Raw genomic sequence first — 16026 nt, forward strand, 5'->3', positions numbered from 1 at the left:
GCGTACGAGGGGGCCATCCTGGTACCCATGGCTGTTCCCTTTAATTGTTGGTATGTCTGGCCTTCAAAAGTGAAGAAGTTGTGGGTCAGGATGAAGCTGGCTAAGGTAATGAGGAAAGAGGTTTTAGGTAGGGTGGCAGGTGATCGGCGTGAAAGGAAATGCTCCATCACAGCGAGGCCCTGGACGTGCGGAATATTTGTGTATAAGGAAGTGGCATCAATGGTTACAAGGATGGTTTCTGGGGGTAACAGATTGGGTAAGGATTCCAGGCGTTCAAGGAAGTGGTTGGTGTCTTTGATGAAGGATGGGAGACTGCATGTAATGGGTTGAAGGTGTTGATCTACGTAGGCAGAGATACGTTCAGTGGGGGCTTGGTAACCAGCTACAATGGGGCGGCCGGGATGATTGGGTTTGTGGATTTTAGGAAGAAGGTAGAAGGTTGGGGTGCGGGGTGTCGGTGGGGTCAGGAGGTTGATGGAGTCAGGTGAAAGGTTTTGCAGGGGGCCTAAGGTTCTGAGGATTCCTTGAAGCTCCGCCTGGACATCGGGAATGGGGTTACCTTGGCAAACTTTGTATGTGGTGTTGTCTGAAAGCTGACGCAGTCCCTTAGCCACATACTCCCGACGATCAAGTACCACGGTCGTGGAACCCTTGTCCGCCGGAAGAATGACGATGGATCGGTCAGCCTTCAGATCACGGATAGCCTGGGCTTCAGCAGTGGTGATGTTGGGTGTAGGATTAAGGTTTTTTAAGAAGGATTGAGATGCAAGGCTGGAAGTCAGAAATTCCTGGAAGGTTTGGAGAGGGTGATTTTGAGGAAGAGGAGGTGGGTCCCGCTGTGACGGAGGACGGAACTGTTCCAGGCAGGGTTCAATTTGGATGGTGTCTTGGGGAGTTGGATCATTAGGAGTAGGATTAGGATCATTTTTCTTCGTGGCAAAGTGATATTTCCAGCAGAGAGTACGGGTGTAGGACAGTAAATCTTTGACGAGGGCTGTTTGGTTGAATCTGGGAGTGGGGCTGAAGGTAAGGCCTTTGGATAGGACAGAGGTTTCAGATTGGGAGAGAGGTTTGGAGGAAAGGTTAACTACTGAATTAGGGTGTTGTGGTTCCGGATTGTGTTGAAAGGAATTTTGAGGTTTTGGAGGGAGTGGAGCTGGAAGTGGGAGATTGAGTAGATGGGAGAGACTGGGTTTGTGTGCAATGAGAGGTGGTTGAGGTTTGCTGGAAAGGTTGTGAAGGGTGAGTGAGTTGCCTTTCCGGAGGTGGGAAACCAGGAGATTGGATAGTTTTTTGAGGTGGAGGGTGGCATGCTGTTCTAATTTACGGTTGGCCTGTAGGAGGATGCTCTGAACAGCCGGTGTGGATGTGGGAGAGGAAAGATTAAGGACTTTTATTAAGGATAGGAGTTGACGGGTGTGTTCATTGGCTGAGTTGATGTGTAGGTGAAGGATTAGGTGGGTGAGGGCAATGGATTGTTCAGTTTGGAACTGGTATAGGGACTGATGGAAGGAAGGGTTGCAGCCAGAGATGGGAACTTTAAGTGTGAGGCCTTTGGGGGTAATGCCAAACGTCAGACAAGCCTGAGAAAATACAATATGGGAGCGTAATCTGGCTAGGGCAAAGGCATGTCTGCGGAGGGAATGTAAATAAAACTTAATGGGGTCGTTGTGGGGGTGTTGTGCGGGTGACATGGTACTAGAAGGTCGAAAGTGTAACGTGAGGCTGAAATGAAAATGAATATATAAAAAAAATATATGTGGGGAGAGATAAAGGTGAAGTAGAAAGCAAATGGAGATCTGGTGTGAAAAGAGGCGAAAAGGGGTTGGTTGGAGCTGGGTTATGTTGATCCTGTGGTGAAATAGTGTAGGTAGAAAACGATGTGCATAAAGGTTAGGTGGTTGTGTTGCCGCCAAAACACGTTAAAGGGTGGAGAAATTCGGGAAAATTTCGAAAAAACTACGTGAGGATGTATTAAAAGTAGTGGTATGGTGGTGGCAGATTATGGAAATGAGGCTAACAATTGTCTGGTGGAGAAATAATAACGTTAAAACCTGTGGGAAGCGGCTAAAAATGATCGGTGATGTGAAAAAACGGAAATCGAAATAAAGCAAAAGTTATTAAAACTAGCCGAAAAGGTTGTTTGATAGCTGAAAGGAACTGTTTGTGAACTAGAAACGGTGGACTTTATAGGAGTAGCGGAAGAAAAAATTTTTTGGTTGTGGTTTGGAAGTGGGTTACGTATTATTACGTATTGTTGAGTATATATCGGCGGGATAAAATTGTATAGTGGATTACGGTAAAGAGGAGAAGGTGAATACAAAGGGAAACTACTGGCAAAAACAGAAGGAGGAAATAAGACGACAGAAAAGACTTCGAAATGTAACAGTGACAATAACAAACGTCATTGTTGGGTTCAAATTAATGATATGAATATAACAGAGGGAAACATTCCACGTGGAAAAAATTATCTAAAAAGAAAGATGATGAGACTTACCAAACAAAAGCGCTGGCAGGTCGATAGAAACACAAACAAACACAAATATACACACAAAAATCAAGCTTTCGCAACAAACTGTTGCCTCATCAGGAAAGAGGGAAGGAGAGGGAAAGACGAAAGGATGTAGGTTTTAAGGGAGAGGGTAAGGAGTCATTCCAATCCCGGGAGCGGAAAGACTTACCTTAGGGGGAAAAAGGGACAGGTATACACTCGCACACACACACACATATCCATCCACACATACAGACACAAGCAGACATATTTAAAGACAAAGAGTTTGGGCAGAGATGTCAGTCGAGGTGGAAGAGTAGAGGCAAAGAAGTTGTTGAGAGAAGGGTGAGGTATGAGTGGCGGCAACTTGAAATTAGCGGAGATTGAGGCCTGGCGGATAACGAGAAGAGAGGATATACTGAAGGGCAAGTTCCCATCTCCGGAGTTCGGATAGGTTGGTGTTGGTGGGAAGTATCCAGATAACCCGGACGGTGTAACACTGTGCCAAGATGTGCTGGCTGTGCACCAAGGCATGTTTGGCCACAGGGTGATCCTCATTACCAACAAACACTGTCTGCCTGTGTCCATTCATGCGAATGGACAGTTTGTTGCTGGTCATTCCCACATAGAATGCATCACAGTGTAGGCAGGTCAGTTGGTAGATCACGTGGGTGCTTTCACACGTGGCTCTGCCTTTGATCGTGTACACCTTCCGGGTTACAGGACTGGAGTAGGTGGTGGTGGGAGGGTGCATGGGACAGGTTTTGCACCGGGGGCGGTTACAAGGATAGGAGCCCGAGGGTAGGGAAGGTGGTTTGGGGATTTCATAGGGATGAACTAACAGGTTACGAAGGTTAGGTGGACGGCGGAAAGACACTCTTGGCGGAGTGGGGAGGATTTCATGAAGGATGGATCTCATTTCAGGGCAGGATTTGAGGAAGTCGTATCCCTGCTGGAGAGCCACATTCAGAGTCTGGTCCAGTCCCGGAAAGTATCCTGTCACAAGTGGGGCACTTTTGTGGTTCTTCTGTGGGGGATTCTGGGTTTGAGGGGATGAGGAAGTGGCTCTGGTTATTTGCTTCTGTACCAGGCCGAGAGGGTAGTTGCGGGATGCGAAAGCTGTTGTCAGGTTGTTGGTGTAATGTTTCAGGGATTCCGGACTGGAGCAGATTCGTTTGCCACGAAGACCTAGGCTGTAGGGAAGGGACCGTTTGATGTGGAATGGGTGGCAGCTGTCATAATGGAGGTACTGTTGCTTGTTGGTGGGTTTGATGTCCCTGAAACATTACACCAACAACCTGACAACAGCTTTCGCATCCCGCAACTACCCTCTCGGCCTGGTACAGAAGCAAATAACCAGAGCCACTTCCTCATCCCCTCAAACCCAGAATCCCCCACAGAAGAACCACAAAAGTGCCCCACTTGTGACAGGATACTTTCCGGGACTGGACCAGACTCTGAATGTGGCTCTCCAGCAGGGATACGACTTCCTCAAATCCTGCCCTGAAATGAGATCCATCCTTCATGAAATCCTCCCCACTCCGCCAAGAGTGTCTTTCCGCCGTCCACCTAACCTTCGTAACCTGTTAGTTCATCCCTATGAAATCCCCAAACCACCTTCCCTACCCTCGGGCTCCTATCCTTGTAACCGCCCCCGGTGCAAAACCTGTCCCATGCACCCTCCCACCACCACCTACTCCAGTCCTGTAACCCGGAAGGTGTACACGATCAAAGGCAGAGCCACGTGTGAAAGCACCCACGTGATCTACCAACTGACCTGCCTACACTGTGATGCATTCTATGTGGGAATGACCAGCAACAAACTGTCCATTCGCATGAATGGACACAGGCAGACAGTGTTTGTTGGTAATGAGGATCACCCTGTGGCCAAACATGCCTTGGTGCACAGCCAGCACATCTTGGCACAGTGTTACACCGTCCGGGTTATCTGGATACTTCCCACCAACACCAACCTATCCGAACTCCGGAGATGGGAACTTGCCCTTCAGTATATCCTCTCTTCTCGTTATCCGCCAGGCCTCAATCTCCGCTAATTTCAAGTTGCCGCCACTCATACCTCACCCTTCTCTCAACAACTTCTTTGCCTCTACTCTTCCACCTCGACTGACATCTCTGCCCAAACTCTTTGTCTTTAAATATGTCTGCTTGTGTCTGTATGTGTGGATGGATATGTGTGTGTGTGCGAGTGTATACCTGTCCCTTTTTCCCCCTAAGGTAAGTCTTTCCGCTCCCGGGATTGGAATGACTCCTTACCCTCTCGCTTAAAACCTACATCCTTTCGTCTTTCCCTCTCCTTCCCTCTTTCCTGATGAGGCAACAGTTTGTTGCGAAAGCTTGAATTTTGTGTGTATATTTGTGTTTGTTTGTGTTTCTATCGACCTGCCAGCGCTTTTGTTTGGTAAGTCTCATCATCTTTCTTTTTAGATAATTTTTTCCACGTGGAATGTTTCCCTCTGTTATATATATATATATATATATATATATATATATATATATATATATATATATATATATATATATATATATATATATATATATATATATATATATATATATATATATAAAAACGAAGATGATGTGACTTACCGAACAAAAGTGCTGGCAGGTCGATAAGACACACAAACATACACACAAAATTCAAGCTTTCGCAACAAACGGTTGCTTCATCAGGAAAGAGGGAAGGAGTGGGAAAGACGAAAGGATGTGGGTTTTAAGGGAGAGGGTAAGGAGTCATTCCAATCCCGGGAGTGGAAAGACTTACCTTAGGGGAACAAAGGACAGGTATACACTTGCACGCGCACACACACACCCATCCGCACATACACAGACACAAGCACACAAGCACACAATTGACAGTTGTCAGAGAGTCAAGGTAAATAACAGCACCTGTCAAGAGGAAATACAAAATATAACACCTGTGGAACCTATGGATTTAGCTGCTGTGGATTTTTATGGGAGTTTACCAAAAACTAAAAGTGGTTATCGTTATATTTTTGCTATGGTTGATGTTTTCTCCAAATTTATAAAATTATATCCTGTCAGAAAAGCTACAAGTAAGGAGGTTACTGCCAAATTTGAAAAAGGTTACGTCAAAAGTATACAAAAACCTAAATTAATCCTGTCAGACAATGGATCACAGTTTCTACCAAAGTGTTGGAAGTCTGTCATAGAAAAATCTGGTGTTAGACACATTTTTATTTCAGTTTATAATCCTTTATCCAATCCAGCAGAGAGATATAAGCATGAAATTAATCATTTACGTTGTAGCCACAAACACCCTACACGGTATGAATAAATCAGTGGTTTTGAAGATGTACCAAATAGTTTGCTACACAGTTCTACAGGATTTTCACATTTTGAAGTATGTATCACAATAAACCAGCAAATGTTCTCTGAATTAATAGATTATCCACCATGTGCTGTCATGTCTGCTCAAGAAGGGGAGGGAGTTGTGAGAGAACTATGAAAAAGTGGGGAGAGATACAAAAGAAAAGACAAAATAATAAGATCAAAATTAATAAGTTTAACATTGGAGACTACATTCTTGTTGAATCACATGAGAAATCTAAAATGTTAACATTTCAGTTAAAAAACTTTTTCTGATATCTATATTGGTCCATTTGAGGTCACTGAGAACCCACACCCCAATGCCTAACGATTGATTTATCTTAAATCAAAAAAGCTTCTTGAGCTAAAAATGTTGCCTCATTGAAACCATACACACAAAAAGGTAAAGATAACTAATGAAAAAAATTCTTACTGGAACGTCGTAGAAACAAAATGTTTTCTATCATAAGCAAAGAACTGTAGCTACATTTTTTCAAACTTTTTGTGCAAACAATTGAAATGTGGTAACTTACTATTTTTGCTTGTGTTGTGTTACTCTTCTGCATACTGTAAATAAGTCATGATTCGTATTTTTTATTACGATCTTTCATGAGAAGTAATTAGTTTTGTAGTGTCGGCAGACTTGCCAACACTACGTACACTAATTGAAAGAGGCAGCCAAGATGCACGCGCTAACTCACGAAGGATGGAGTGAGGTCTGAAACAGGAGACTTAATGAATGCCATAAAGAAAAGTACGTAGCTTCTGGACTACTTAACTTTTAATCCTTCCTTTGTATACATCGTTCTTGATGAGACATTTGAAGATTGTGGTGATACAAGTGAGACTCTTTAGATACAAGCTATCTAAGGCTAATGGCGCCTTGCTAGGTCGTAGACATGGACTTAGCTGAAGGCTATTCTGTCTCTCGGCAAATGAGAGCAAAGGCTTCGTCAGTATAGTCGCTAGCAACGTCGTCGTACAACTGGGGCGAGTTCTCGTACGTCTCTCAAGACCTGCCGTGTGGTGTCGCTCGGTCTGCGATCACACAGTGGCAACACGCGGGTCCGACATGTACTAATGGACCGCGGCCGATTTAAGCTACCACCTAGCAAGTGTGGTGTCTAGCAGTGACACCACAAGTTTACTTTTTTACAGTGTTATTTGTCAATGTTTAGAGTGAGCTTTAAGTGAAAGACTCAATTAATTCCTGAACATTTATTCAGTTCTTAATATAACTTTCTTTGTGGTTTATAACGAATTAGTACTTGTGTCATTTCTATTTTTTTTTTTTTTTTTTAGTCATGTTATTAGGGTAAAAAAGACTCTGGAAGCTGAAAAATGACCATTAGAGCATCTCCTTTTGTTGTACAGAATTATTTGTTATCCAATGAAACTCTGACATTTTTTGTGTGCTAGTTTTGGGAATGTGTGTGGAAGGCATCAAATCATTTCTTGTTCTGTATATAATTTACTTGTGTTTACTATGATAGATTTTTTTTTTGTTTGTTTGATATTATTTTGTATATGTCTCGAATTTTCATGTTGTCGCATTGAATCAGTGTACTTTATGTAGATGTGTAAGAAGAATTTTAAATTTAATAGTGACAAATAGTTAACGAACAGCACTTCAAAGCAGATTTCAGTGTTGTTGACATTTTTTGGCATAATTTATAGGGAATATTTTTTAGATAAATAAGAAAATAATTCAGTTTTCAAGAAAACATGGTAAGAATGAGCTAGTTATCTCATCCTGCGACATAATTCAAGAGTTGAAAAGTAATTTTTCACATGTTAATGTATAATCAATTATGTGACATGAAAATTAATAAATGTGAAATGTTTGTAACAATCAAAGACTAAAGGACTAAATGAGTGATAAAACTGATAATTTTGCACATGGAATAGGTAGGGGGTCTGCTGACTTTGATAGGCACACCACATGGTGAGTGGTGCCTTCCCTAGCTGGTGTATCCGTTCTTAATTTCTGGTGCTCTCTATTCTATCTATCTGGGTTCTGTTCCCCCTGTGCTCTTAAATTTTTCTTTTAAAGGTCTTGCAAAACAGAGCAAGAAATAATGTTTGTTATAGCGTATTTTTATATGCCGAGAGTTCCGTGTTCTCTATGAAAGATAAATTTAGAAGTAAGACAGTATAAAAAGTTGTTGCGAAGACACTTCATTGGTGTTATGAGAAATAGGATAAGTTCCTAACTAAATACATTAATTCTCTCCTGTGATCTAAAGTACTTTGCTACATTTTCTTCGTAAAAACTTCAAATAATGTGTTTTCTTTTGATCCCAGGACATTACCGATCAATGATATTTCACCTTTTAAAGACAGATTTATATATATTGGTATACAGACATTCTCTTGAAATTCAAGTTCTACTGTCATGCTAAATACAATACAATTACTGTTATATGTACCATATTTTGCTCCTCCCATATATGTTACATAATATTTGGTAATAATTTGAGAGCAATCAATAGGTAAAAAGTTAGACTTTGCATTTCTTTTTGAAAAGTTTGCAAGAAATGAAATCAGTAAAACGGAACTTTGTTTTTGACCTCATCTGAATGAAGTGGTGATGCTAAGGGAGTCAAAAAGTTGTATATCATATAATGAAGCACCACTGAATATTAATTTGTATACCCCAAAAAGTGTTGGGATAACCACTTTTATTATTTTGTATCAAAATTTCTCTCATATTTCATGCTTTCAACTTTTTTTTTTTTTTTTTTTTTTTTTTTTGGGGGGGGCGGGGGGGGGGGGCGGGGGCAGGCTACTGCAATAAAACTGGTTAAAAACTGGTTAGTGAGATAAATGTACTACCCGATCTTGGATCATATGAAGAGAACGATACTGCGGAGAAGACGTAAATGCCAAAAATCCACTACTACAAAGCTATGTGAAAATGTCCAAATGTCAACGTTTATGGATACTTAATGTAATTACAATGATAATTATGGACGTTCAAAAATGATAGACAATTAATTGTATTTTATTTATGAAATGTATGTCCCAAAGATTATTTTGCATAAATAGAGTGATATATGATAGTAATTTCTTTGCTACATGTTGTAGAGGAAAATCTTTGTTCTTTTGTACAGCTGGTTGTACGAGTCTGAAGTGCGAGGATGGAGAACAAGTTGTGTGTGTTTTATTGGTTTGAACGGTGAAGTGAAATGATTGGAAATATATGTGTAGTTCTGCAGAAAGTCCACCAGATTTCACACTGTTATTGCAGTAGTAACCTGATCATCCTCTATACAATTATAGAAAGATGAACCACAGAAAGGAAGAGAACAATGAGCCATCAACACACTGCAGTGTGTCATTATTTCAATGTGCCAAGCACTGTGAAAATGGGACTAGCCATCCAAATTGCTAACTTACTCCAAACATCATTAAGTTCAACACAGGGCAACAAGAGGGTGGGGACGGTCACAACCTTCATATAACAGTCTCCTTTTTGAATCCTGGAGAACAGGTACTCTGGTGGTGGCATTGAAAATGGATCTACAATCAACTGGTCATTCATAGCCTTAAAATCGCCACACAGCTTGAGAGAGCCATTCAGTTTTTTGAAAATGACGAGTGGTGAAACACAGTGACATTCAAGAAACTGGGGTGATGACACTGAGAGCGGCCATAAACTGTCCAGTATTACCTTCACCAAATCCCAGAGAATGTGAGAAATCACAAGGCCAAACCTGCCTACAATTTAAAGTGTACCTCGACGGATGCCTCCCAGCCCAAATCGGGAGCAAACAATTACTAAAAGGAGGTTGTCAAACCTTGAATGTCTTAAAATGGAATATCCAGGAAGAACAAGTGCACATTCTCAGAAATGGAAAACCAAAATTGCTTGAAAGCATATACTCTTAAAACGTTTTCCACTGTGCTGGAATAAAACATCAAAAATGAAAGTGTGCAGGACTTATTTTTATAAAAGAGCTCCATCAAAAGTATGCTCCACACCAGAATTTCATGACCCCATGGGCCACAACGTTCCTCTTAAATAAGTAAGTGAAGGAGAGCTTGGCATCACGTAAGTAGAACTATTACTGAGAGGAGAAGAGGTGCCAGTATCCACCTGGAAAGGTACCGTCTGAACCATCACACGCAGGGTGAGAAGGATAGAAGGGTGGGTTTCCCAGATGCTGGGTGAAGCACATTGTCAATGGTGTGAATGGAATAAGCCAGAAAAGATTACCCCATGAGCAAAGCCAGGACATCACTACACTGCTGCGCATGCACAACATGGCACACAGAAGCAATGTGGCCATGAACACCACAGGCAAAACAGATAGCCGACCAGTGTGGACATCGCAAGAGCAAATGCTACTAGAAACACTGAGAGCATGAGGAAATGTGACACTGACCCATATGCTTGCCACTGAGGGAAGCACACACAACCTTTGAAAAGGAACTACGACTAGGAACATTCAATGTGTCACTGTCCAACTCAGAATGACAACGGGAAAACAAGTTATTTATTCAGAATGGCAGGGCAAGAACCAGTTTTACTGGAGCATGCTTGCAGCATGTGTACTGCTTGCTCAGCCACCACAGCTGACATGGCAGAACAAGACTCCCCTCTACAGTCCGAGTCGCATGTGAGTTGCTAGTATATAATACTTGTAGATATTGAGTTTCTTTGTAATGGTAATTAAATATTTGCATGAAGTTATTTACTTGTTTGTCTGGAAGTTATCTGCTACTTTTGTCTCTTTTTGGCAAAAGATAAGATGCTGATTTTTTACATGTTAAATGATATTATCATGATTCTGAGAACATTGTTAGTTTGTTGTGTGACCCTGATAGTAGCTTTTCCATACCAAATACTAAAAAAAATGTTTAATGATAGCAGTTATTATTTCTGTTGTATTTGATTTCTCTTATTTGACCAGCTGTGCTAGTTTCACACTTCTGTTTGCAATTATATAAAAAAACTGTATTAATTTATATGCCACTGCTCATATCATTAATGTCACCTATTTAGCTTCCTCTTTGTGGCTGTGAGTGCTCTGGTCACTCATCTCCAGTATCCAAGATATTTATGTCTTGACTACAAACATTCAGTTACTCTGTCACTACTGAATGGGGTCTCAGTTTCATATTTATGAATTTTTGCTTTGCTACGTGTGCACAGTTGTAATGACTATATCTGTAAATGTGTTTCCATATCTCAATTAGTGTGACATGGGCATACTATTGTTTACTCTTTCATAAGTATTACTGATGTTCTGTTATTTATAATACGACAATGTGTGTCTTTTGTTGTTTCTGTAGTTGCTTTCTTTTTTTGTGTTGCTACAGATACCAGGACGATGGTTTATCACCAAAACCAGTAGTAATAATAAATGAATACAACACAGTTCTCTGTTATCAATTTTTCAAAGTATGGTCGAATATACTTAACAGCCATACCACTGCCATCATCCATATAATTGTGGACGATTTTTGAGTGAATTCCTTTTCTTAAAAGAAACGTTCCCTAGAACCATGTTTCATAACAAAAGACATGACCAGTAAAAATTAATAATACAGGATGCAAAAATAGGGCATTACAACACAGCAGTGAAGACGGAATGACTATACATATGTGAATGCCTGGCACTAAACAATAACTTGGATAAATTAGAAGCACCAGAAAGGCGAATTACACGAAAAAATATGAGGGCCATGAAACACAGCAGAAGGTTGGAAATTACAAAGTAATGCTGAAATATGCCAAAATATAGAATATATTTCAAATGTAATGAGAAAAAGAAGACCCATGTTTTTTGGACATTTATTTTGGATGCAAGGCAGTAGACTAACTAAAATGACTTCCAAATATTTGTAGAGTAAGAAGTCCATAACAAGCTAACAGGCTCCTTCAATGGGTTAAGAAAAGGTTTAGAAAGAGAGAATATAGAAACAGGAATCTTGATGCTGCTAGAAGAGTATGATGGTGTGAGATGGTAGAAAATGCAAACTTCACACATTCAAGTAAAAAGGCATGGAGCCTTCTGCGTAAGCTCGGAAGAGCCTCCAACAAACCTGGGCAGAAACCTGGTATTTCAGGTAATCAAATCGCTAACCATATAGTTGAAACATCTAGATCAGCCCATGACAAACAACATACTTCTAAAATAAAACAAGAACGCACCCCTCTAAAAGCTCAGTATCCAATTTCTCTTCATCATTTTCACTGACTGTATTGGATGAGGCTTTGAAACAAACTAAACATGGTAAAGCACATGGTCTGGATAATATGCAGCCAGAATTTCTTATAAACACGGGTAAGGGTGGAAAAAAAATGGCTGATCCGCTTCTTCTCCAACATCCTAGATAGTGGATCACTGCCCAGTGAGCTAAAGAGAATAAAAATAGTGGCAATTTTGAAACCAGGTAAACCAGCTGACCACCCACAGAGTTTCAGGCCAATTTCCCTTTTGAGCTGTACTTATAAACTCTTGGAGAGGCTTATCTGTAACATAATTAGCAGCTTCATACTGGAACTTATCTCAGCTGGGCAAGCGGGTTTCAGGACTCAGAGAAGTTGCAGCGACCAGGTACAGGCCTTAACAACTTTCATAGAGGCTGGTTTTCAAGAAAATGTGAAGACATCTTGTCACGTTCGTGGAGCTACGTGCCCCGTATGACACAATCCAGAGAGAAGGGATGATACACAAATTACTAAAACCAATCCGACGTCGAAAAACTGTAACTGTCATCAACACCATGATAAAAAATAGATGTTTCGATGCTTACTTGGGAGAAAATGTGAGCAAGGAGAGGAAATTAAGTAATTGTCTACCACAGGGCTCCCTCTTAGCCCCATATTATTCAACTTGTATATCTGCACTCTCCTCAATACCAGGTCGACAATATTCTGCTACGCAGACGATGTTGCTCTTGCTTGTAGAACCGAGGATCCTGGACGAGTGGAGACAGTTCTCACAGAAGATCTAGCCGTTACGACTGCCATTTTAGAAAGCAGCGACTTACACCTGTTACAAGTAAAATAGAAGTATATACATTCCATTTGAGAAACAAACAAGCTAATGCGGATCTCAGAGTGAAACTTAACAGAAACACTCTTGGCCGTAACAAGTACCCTAAGTGCCTTTGTGTCACCCTTGACTGTACCCTTTCATATAGAAAGCATATTGAAAATACTGTTGCCAAGATAAAAACTCGTAACAATATTATTGAAAAATTGTATGGAATGCATGGGGAGCTTCAGCAGATTCCTTGCACACTTCACCCATTGCACTGGTCTTCTCAGTATTGTGTCCCAGTGTGGCTAAACAGCTGCGACAACAACTTGATCAATCTCCAGTTGAACCACACTATGCGGTTAATAACTGGGGCAATCTGACCAACACCAATTTATTGGCTTCCTCTGCTGAGCAACATCTATCCACCCGCAATCCGCAGAAGTGAGGCCTTGCTTACAGAATACCACAAGCTGTAGGAGAACCTGTAATTACCCATACAGGAAGACATACCAAGCTTATGACAAAATAAACTCCATTCAAGAAAACCACCATTACGGCAAGCAGAAGAGCTGGATGCAAGTAATACTGGTGTGAGAGACCTGTGGAACCAAAGCTGTCTACTTACTGAAAATCCTGAAGAGCGTAAGCAATTCTGAAAATATAATTGTGTTACTGCTGGCACAGAACTCGACAGGAAACTGGGTCATAATGAACAGAGCTCACACTGGGCATGGGTGACGCGCAGACTCTCTTTACAAATGGCGTGCTACAAAGTCTCCATTTTGTGACTGTGAGACTCCGAAACAGACAATCAAGCATGTTAAAGACGAATTTCCCTTGCGTTCCTAACAGGGGAGTTGGAGCGACCTCATGAAAGCTGATGATATGGTTCTTATCTGGATTAGGAACCTATATATTGACATTTAGTTAGTTTTGTATGAAGTTTTGTATTTTCATATTCCTGTTGTACATAGTGTTACTAATGCTATATACCTGCAATTTTGAACTGTGTGTGAACCATATGAAGAAATAAATAAAAACGAAGATATAAACAACAGAGAAGCCTTTAGGGAAAAGGCAGGATAGCTAAAAAGACTGGTTCAAAAAGGTCTGAAAACAGAAAGAAGAAACACAGAGAACAGATGAAAGTATACTGGAAGGAAATAACAGAGAATGAAGAAATGGAATTGGAATGTGGTTCTCAGATGGCCAATTCACAGCTTTAAAAAAAAAAAAAAATAGAGAGAGAGAGAGAGAGAGAGAGAGAGAGAGAGAGAGATGGAAGGAAGGATTCTGGACTGACAGAGTCTTGGTATATTCACAAATGGAGCAGTGATACAAAGCATCTTCTTAGAGCAACTGGCACAGAACCATTCCAGAGTTGCAATCCAGAAAACTTCTACATGTTCTCGTATCATCAGACATTTAATAAATTGGAGAGTAAGTATATAGAATCTGGGAAAAATAATGATATTGAAAATCTTAAATTTCAAACTTTTACACCTGAGCTATCTCTGACCCTATACCTCTCCAATATATTACCAAATATCTCAGCACGCAATGCCTTATAGCAGCTGGCATACTGACCGATCAACACCTCGGTGCTCTCTAAATACATAATACAAGTGTCCACAAACTTAGTTCAAACTAATTTCCAAGAATTGAGTTTAAGAGTTTAAACTTCAGATCTTCTTCACCTTTGTAATGTATGTGTAATTTATGCCTGATTCCAATCCCACACTGTAAGTATACACACACTGCCGCTTGCTGAGTAGCTGACTGTGGTGTTCATCTTCCAGATATTTTCACAGAAGCTGAAAGGAAAAAAAGATAAGGACTGTATTGCAAGTATAAATGTACCTCTTTCATTTTTCTGTAATGTTCTCCAGTTAAGAATTTGAGTTGTAAGCATTTCACAGCAACTTCACGAGGTCTCTTTGGTACCTTAGTGATGTCATATGTAACAAAAATGGCATGACCTGACCTTCTGCGTCTTGTTCTTCCTATTATATTATGAGGTACGTTTGCATCATCACTAGTCTCCTTCCGGTACAGGTATGACTGGAAAAAAAAGTGAATCACATTTCAACATAAAAAATTAGTAAAAGTACATTTTGCTACCCATTAGATAAAAAATAATGACCACTGTAATCAAATCAACTTCATATACAGTAATCCAAGTACAGGCATGCCATAAGATTTTCCACTAACTGATTTAATTCATGACAAAATGATCATTGTAAAGTTTACAAAATATTCCATTTCTGCATAGCAAATAGTTTTTCAGTCTTAGGGTCAGTCATTTAAAATTCAAGCAACAGAGAACTTATTCAACAGAGGGAGTGGAACATTAAATATGTGAACACACACTTAAAAAAGACTTTCAAACAAAACACCAAAGGAATTATTCCTCCTATATCTAATGAGTATTTAAATGACTGATTACTTACAGAATGTTCCTGTGAATCTTTAAACTTGCACTAGTTCCACTAATATAAGCAGATGGTCCCACAAATCTTAGGCTGAACAATACCTGTGATTTACCAGTGATCAGAAGAGCACCTAGTACATCATTGTTAAGTGTCATAACTACAACCATTTTCCTTCAAACTTTTCATTTGTCATTTTTCAGCTGAAGGTCGTAGCATTTGGACTGTTCCTCAGTTACTCTCCTCAAAACAAACATAAGCATGCAACTTGACTTTTCCTCAGCCATCAGATTTTATTATTATGAGTGTAAATGAAATGGGACTACTTTCCCATCCCTATCTGAAATTCCTTCCTCATGTCAACATCCTCTGAAGAGGTCATTTTGGCTTGAATTTGCAACTTTCTGGACTTAATACTGTTACGTCTATACCCAATTCCAGCAACAAATTACCCTTCAATAAATTAGTACAAATGAATTTATTAACTCAGGTTAAATTTCACATTAATAGACTGCCCGATTTATATTAGCAACTAAAGTGGATAATCTGTTTAATATTTATTCAACTTTGAAATTTCTTGATGTGAACTGTCCAATCATGTTGCACCCCATATTCGTGAAAACTTACCTCTCCCCTGTTTCTGAAAAGCTACAATGTTTATTCATTATTATCATCTAAAATGATAGCTCTACTTGAGAGCAAACCAAAGTAGCCTACTGTTAGTAATATTCATTCAAAGTAATTTATTTATAATTAACTAAAA

The 16026-nt window shown here is 40.1% G+C and overlaps 1 protein-coding gene across 1 annotated transcript in view; it reads right to left on the minus strand.

Moving 5' to 3' along the window:
• LOC126263173 (general transcription factor 3C polypeptide 5) overlaps window positions 1-16026 on the minus strand; it is a 118155-nt gene that overhangs the window by 58204 nt on the left and 43925 nt on the right. Inside the window, exon 4 of the mRNA XM_049960220.1 lies at window positions 14695-14895. Coding sequence (XP_049816177.1) covers window positions 14695-14895 — 201 coding nt within the window. The remainder of the gene's footprint in view (window positions 1-14694; window positions 14896-16026) is intronic.

This window comes from Schistocerca nitens, chromosome 6 (genome assembly GCF_023898315.1).
Source record: "Schistocerca nitens isolate TAMUIC-IGC-003100 chromosome 6, iqSchNite1.1, whole genome shotgun sequence".
Classification (NCBI taxonomy): domain Eukaryota; kingdom Metazoa; phylum Arthropoda; class Insecta; order Orthoptera; family Acrididae; genus Schistocerca; species Schistocerca nitens.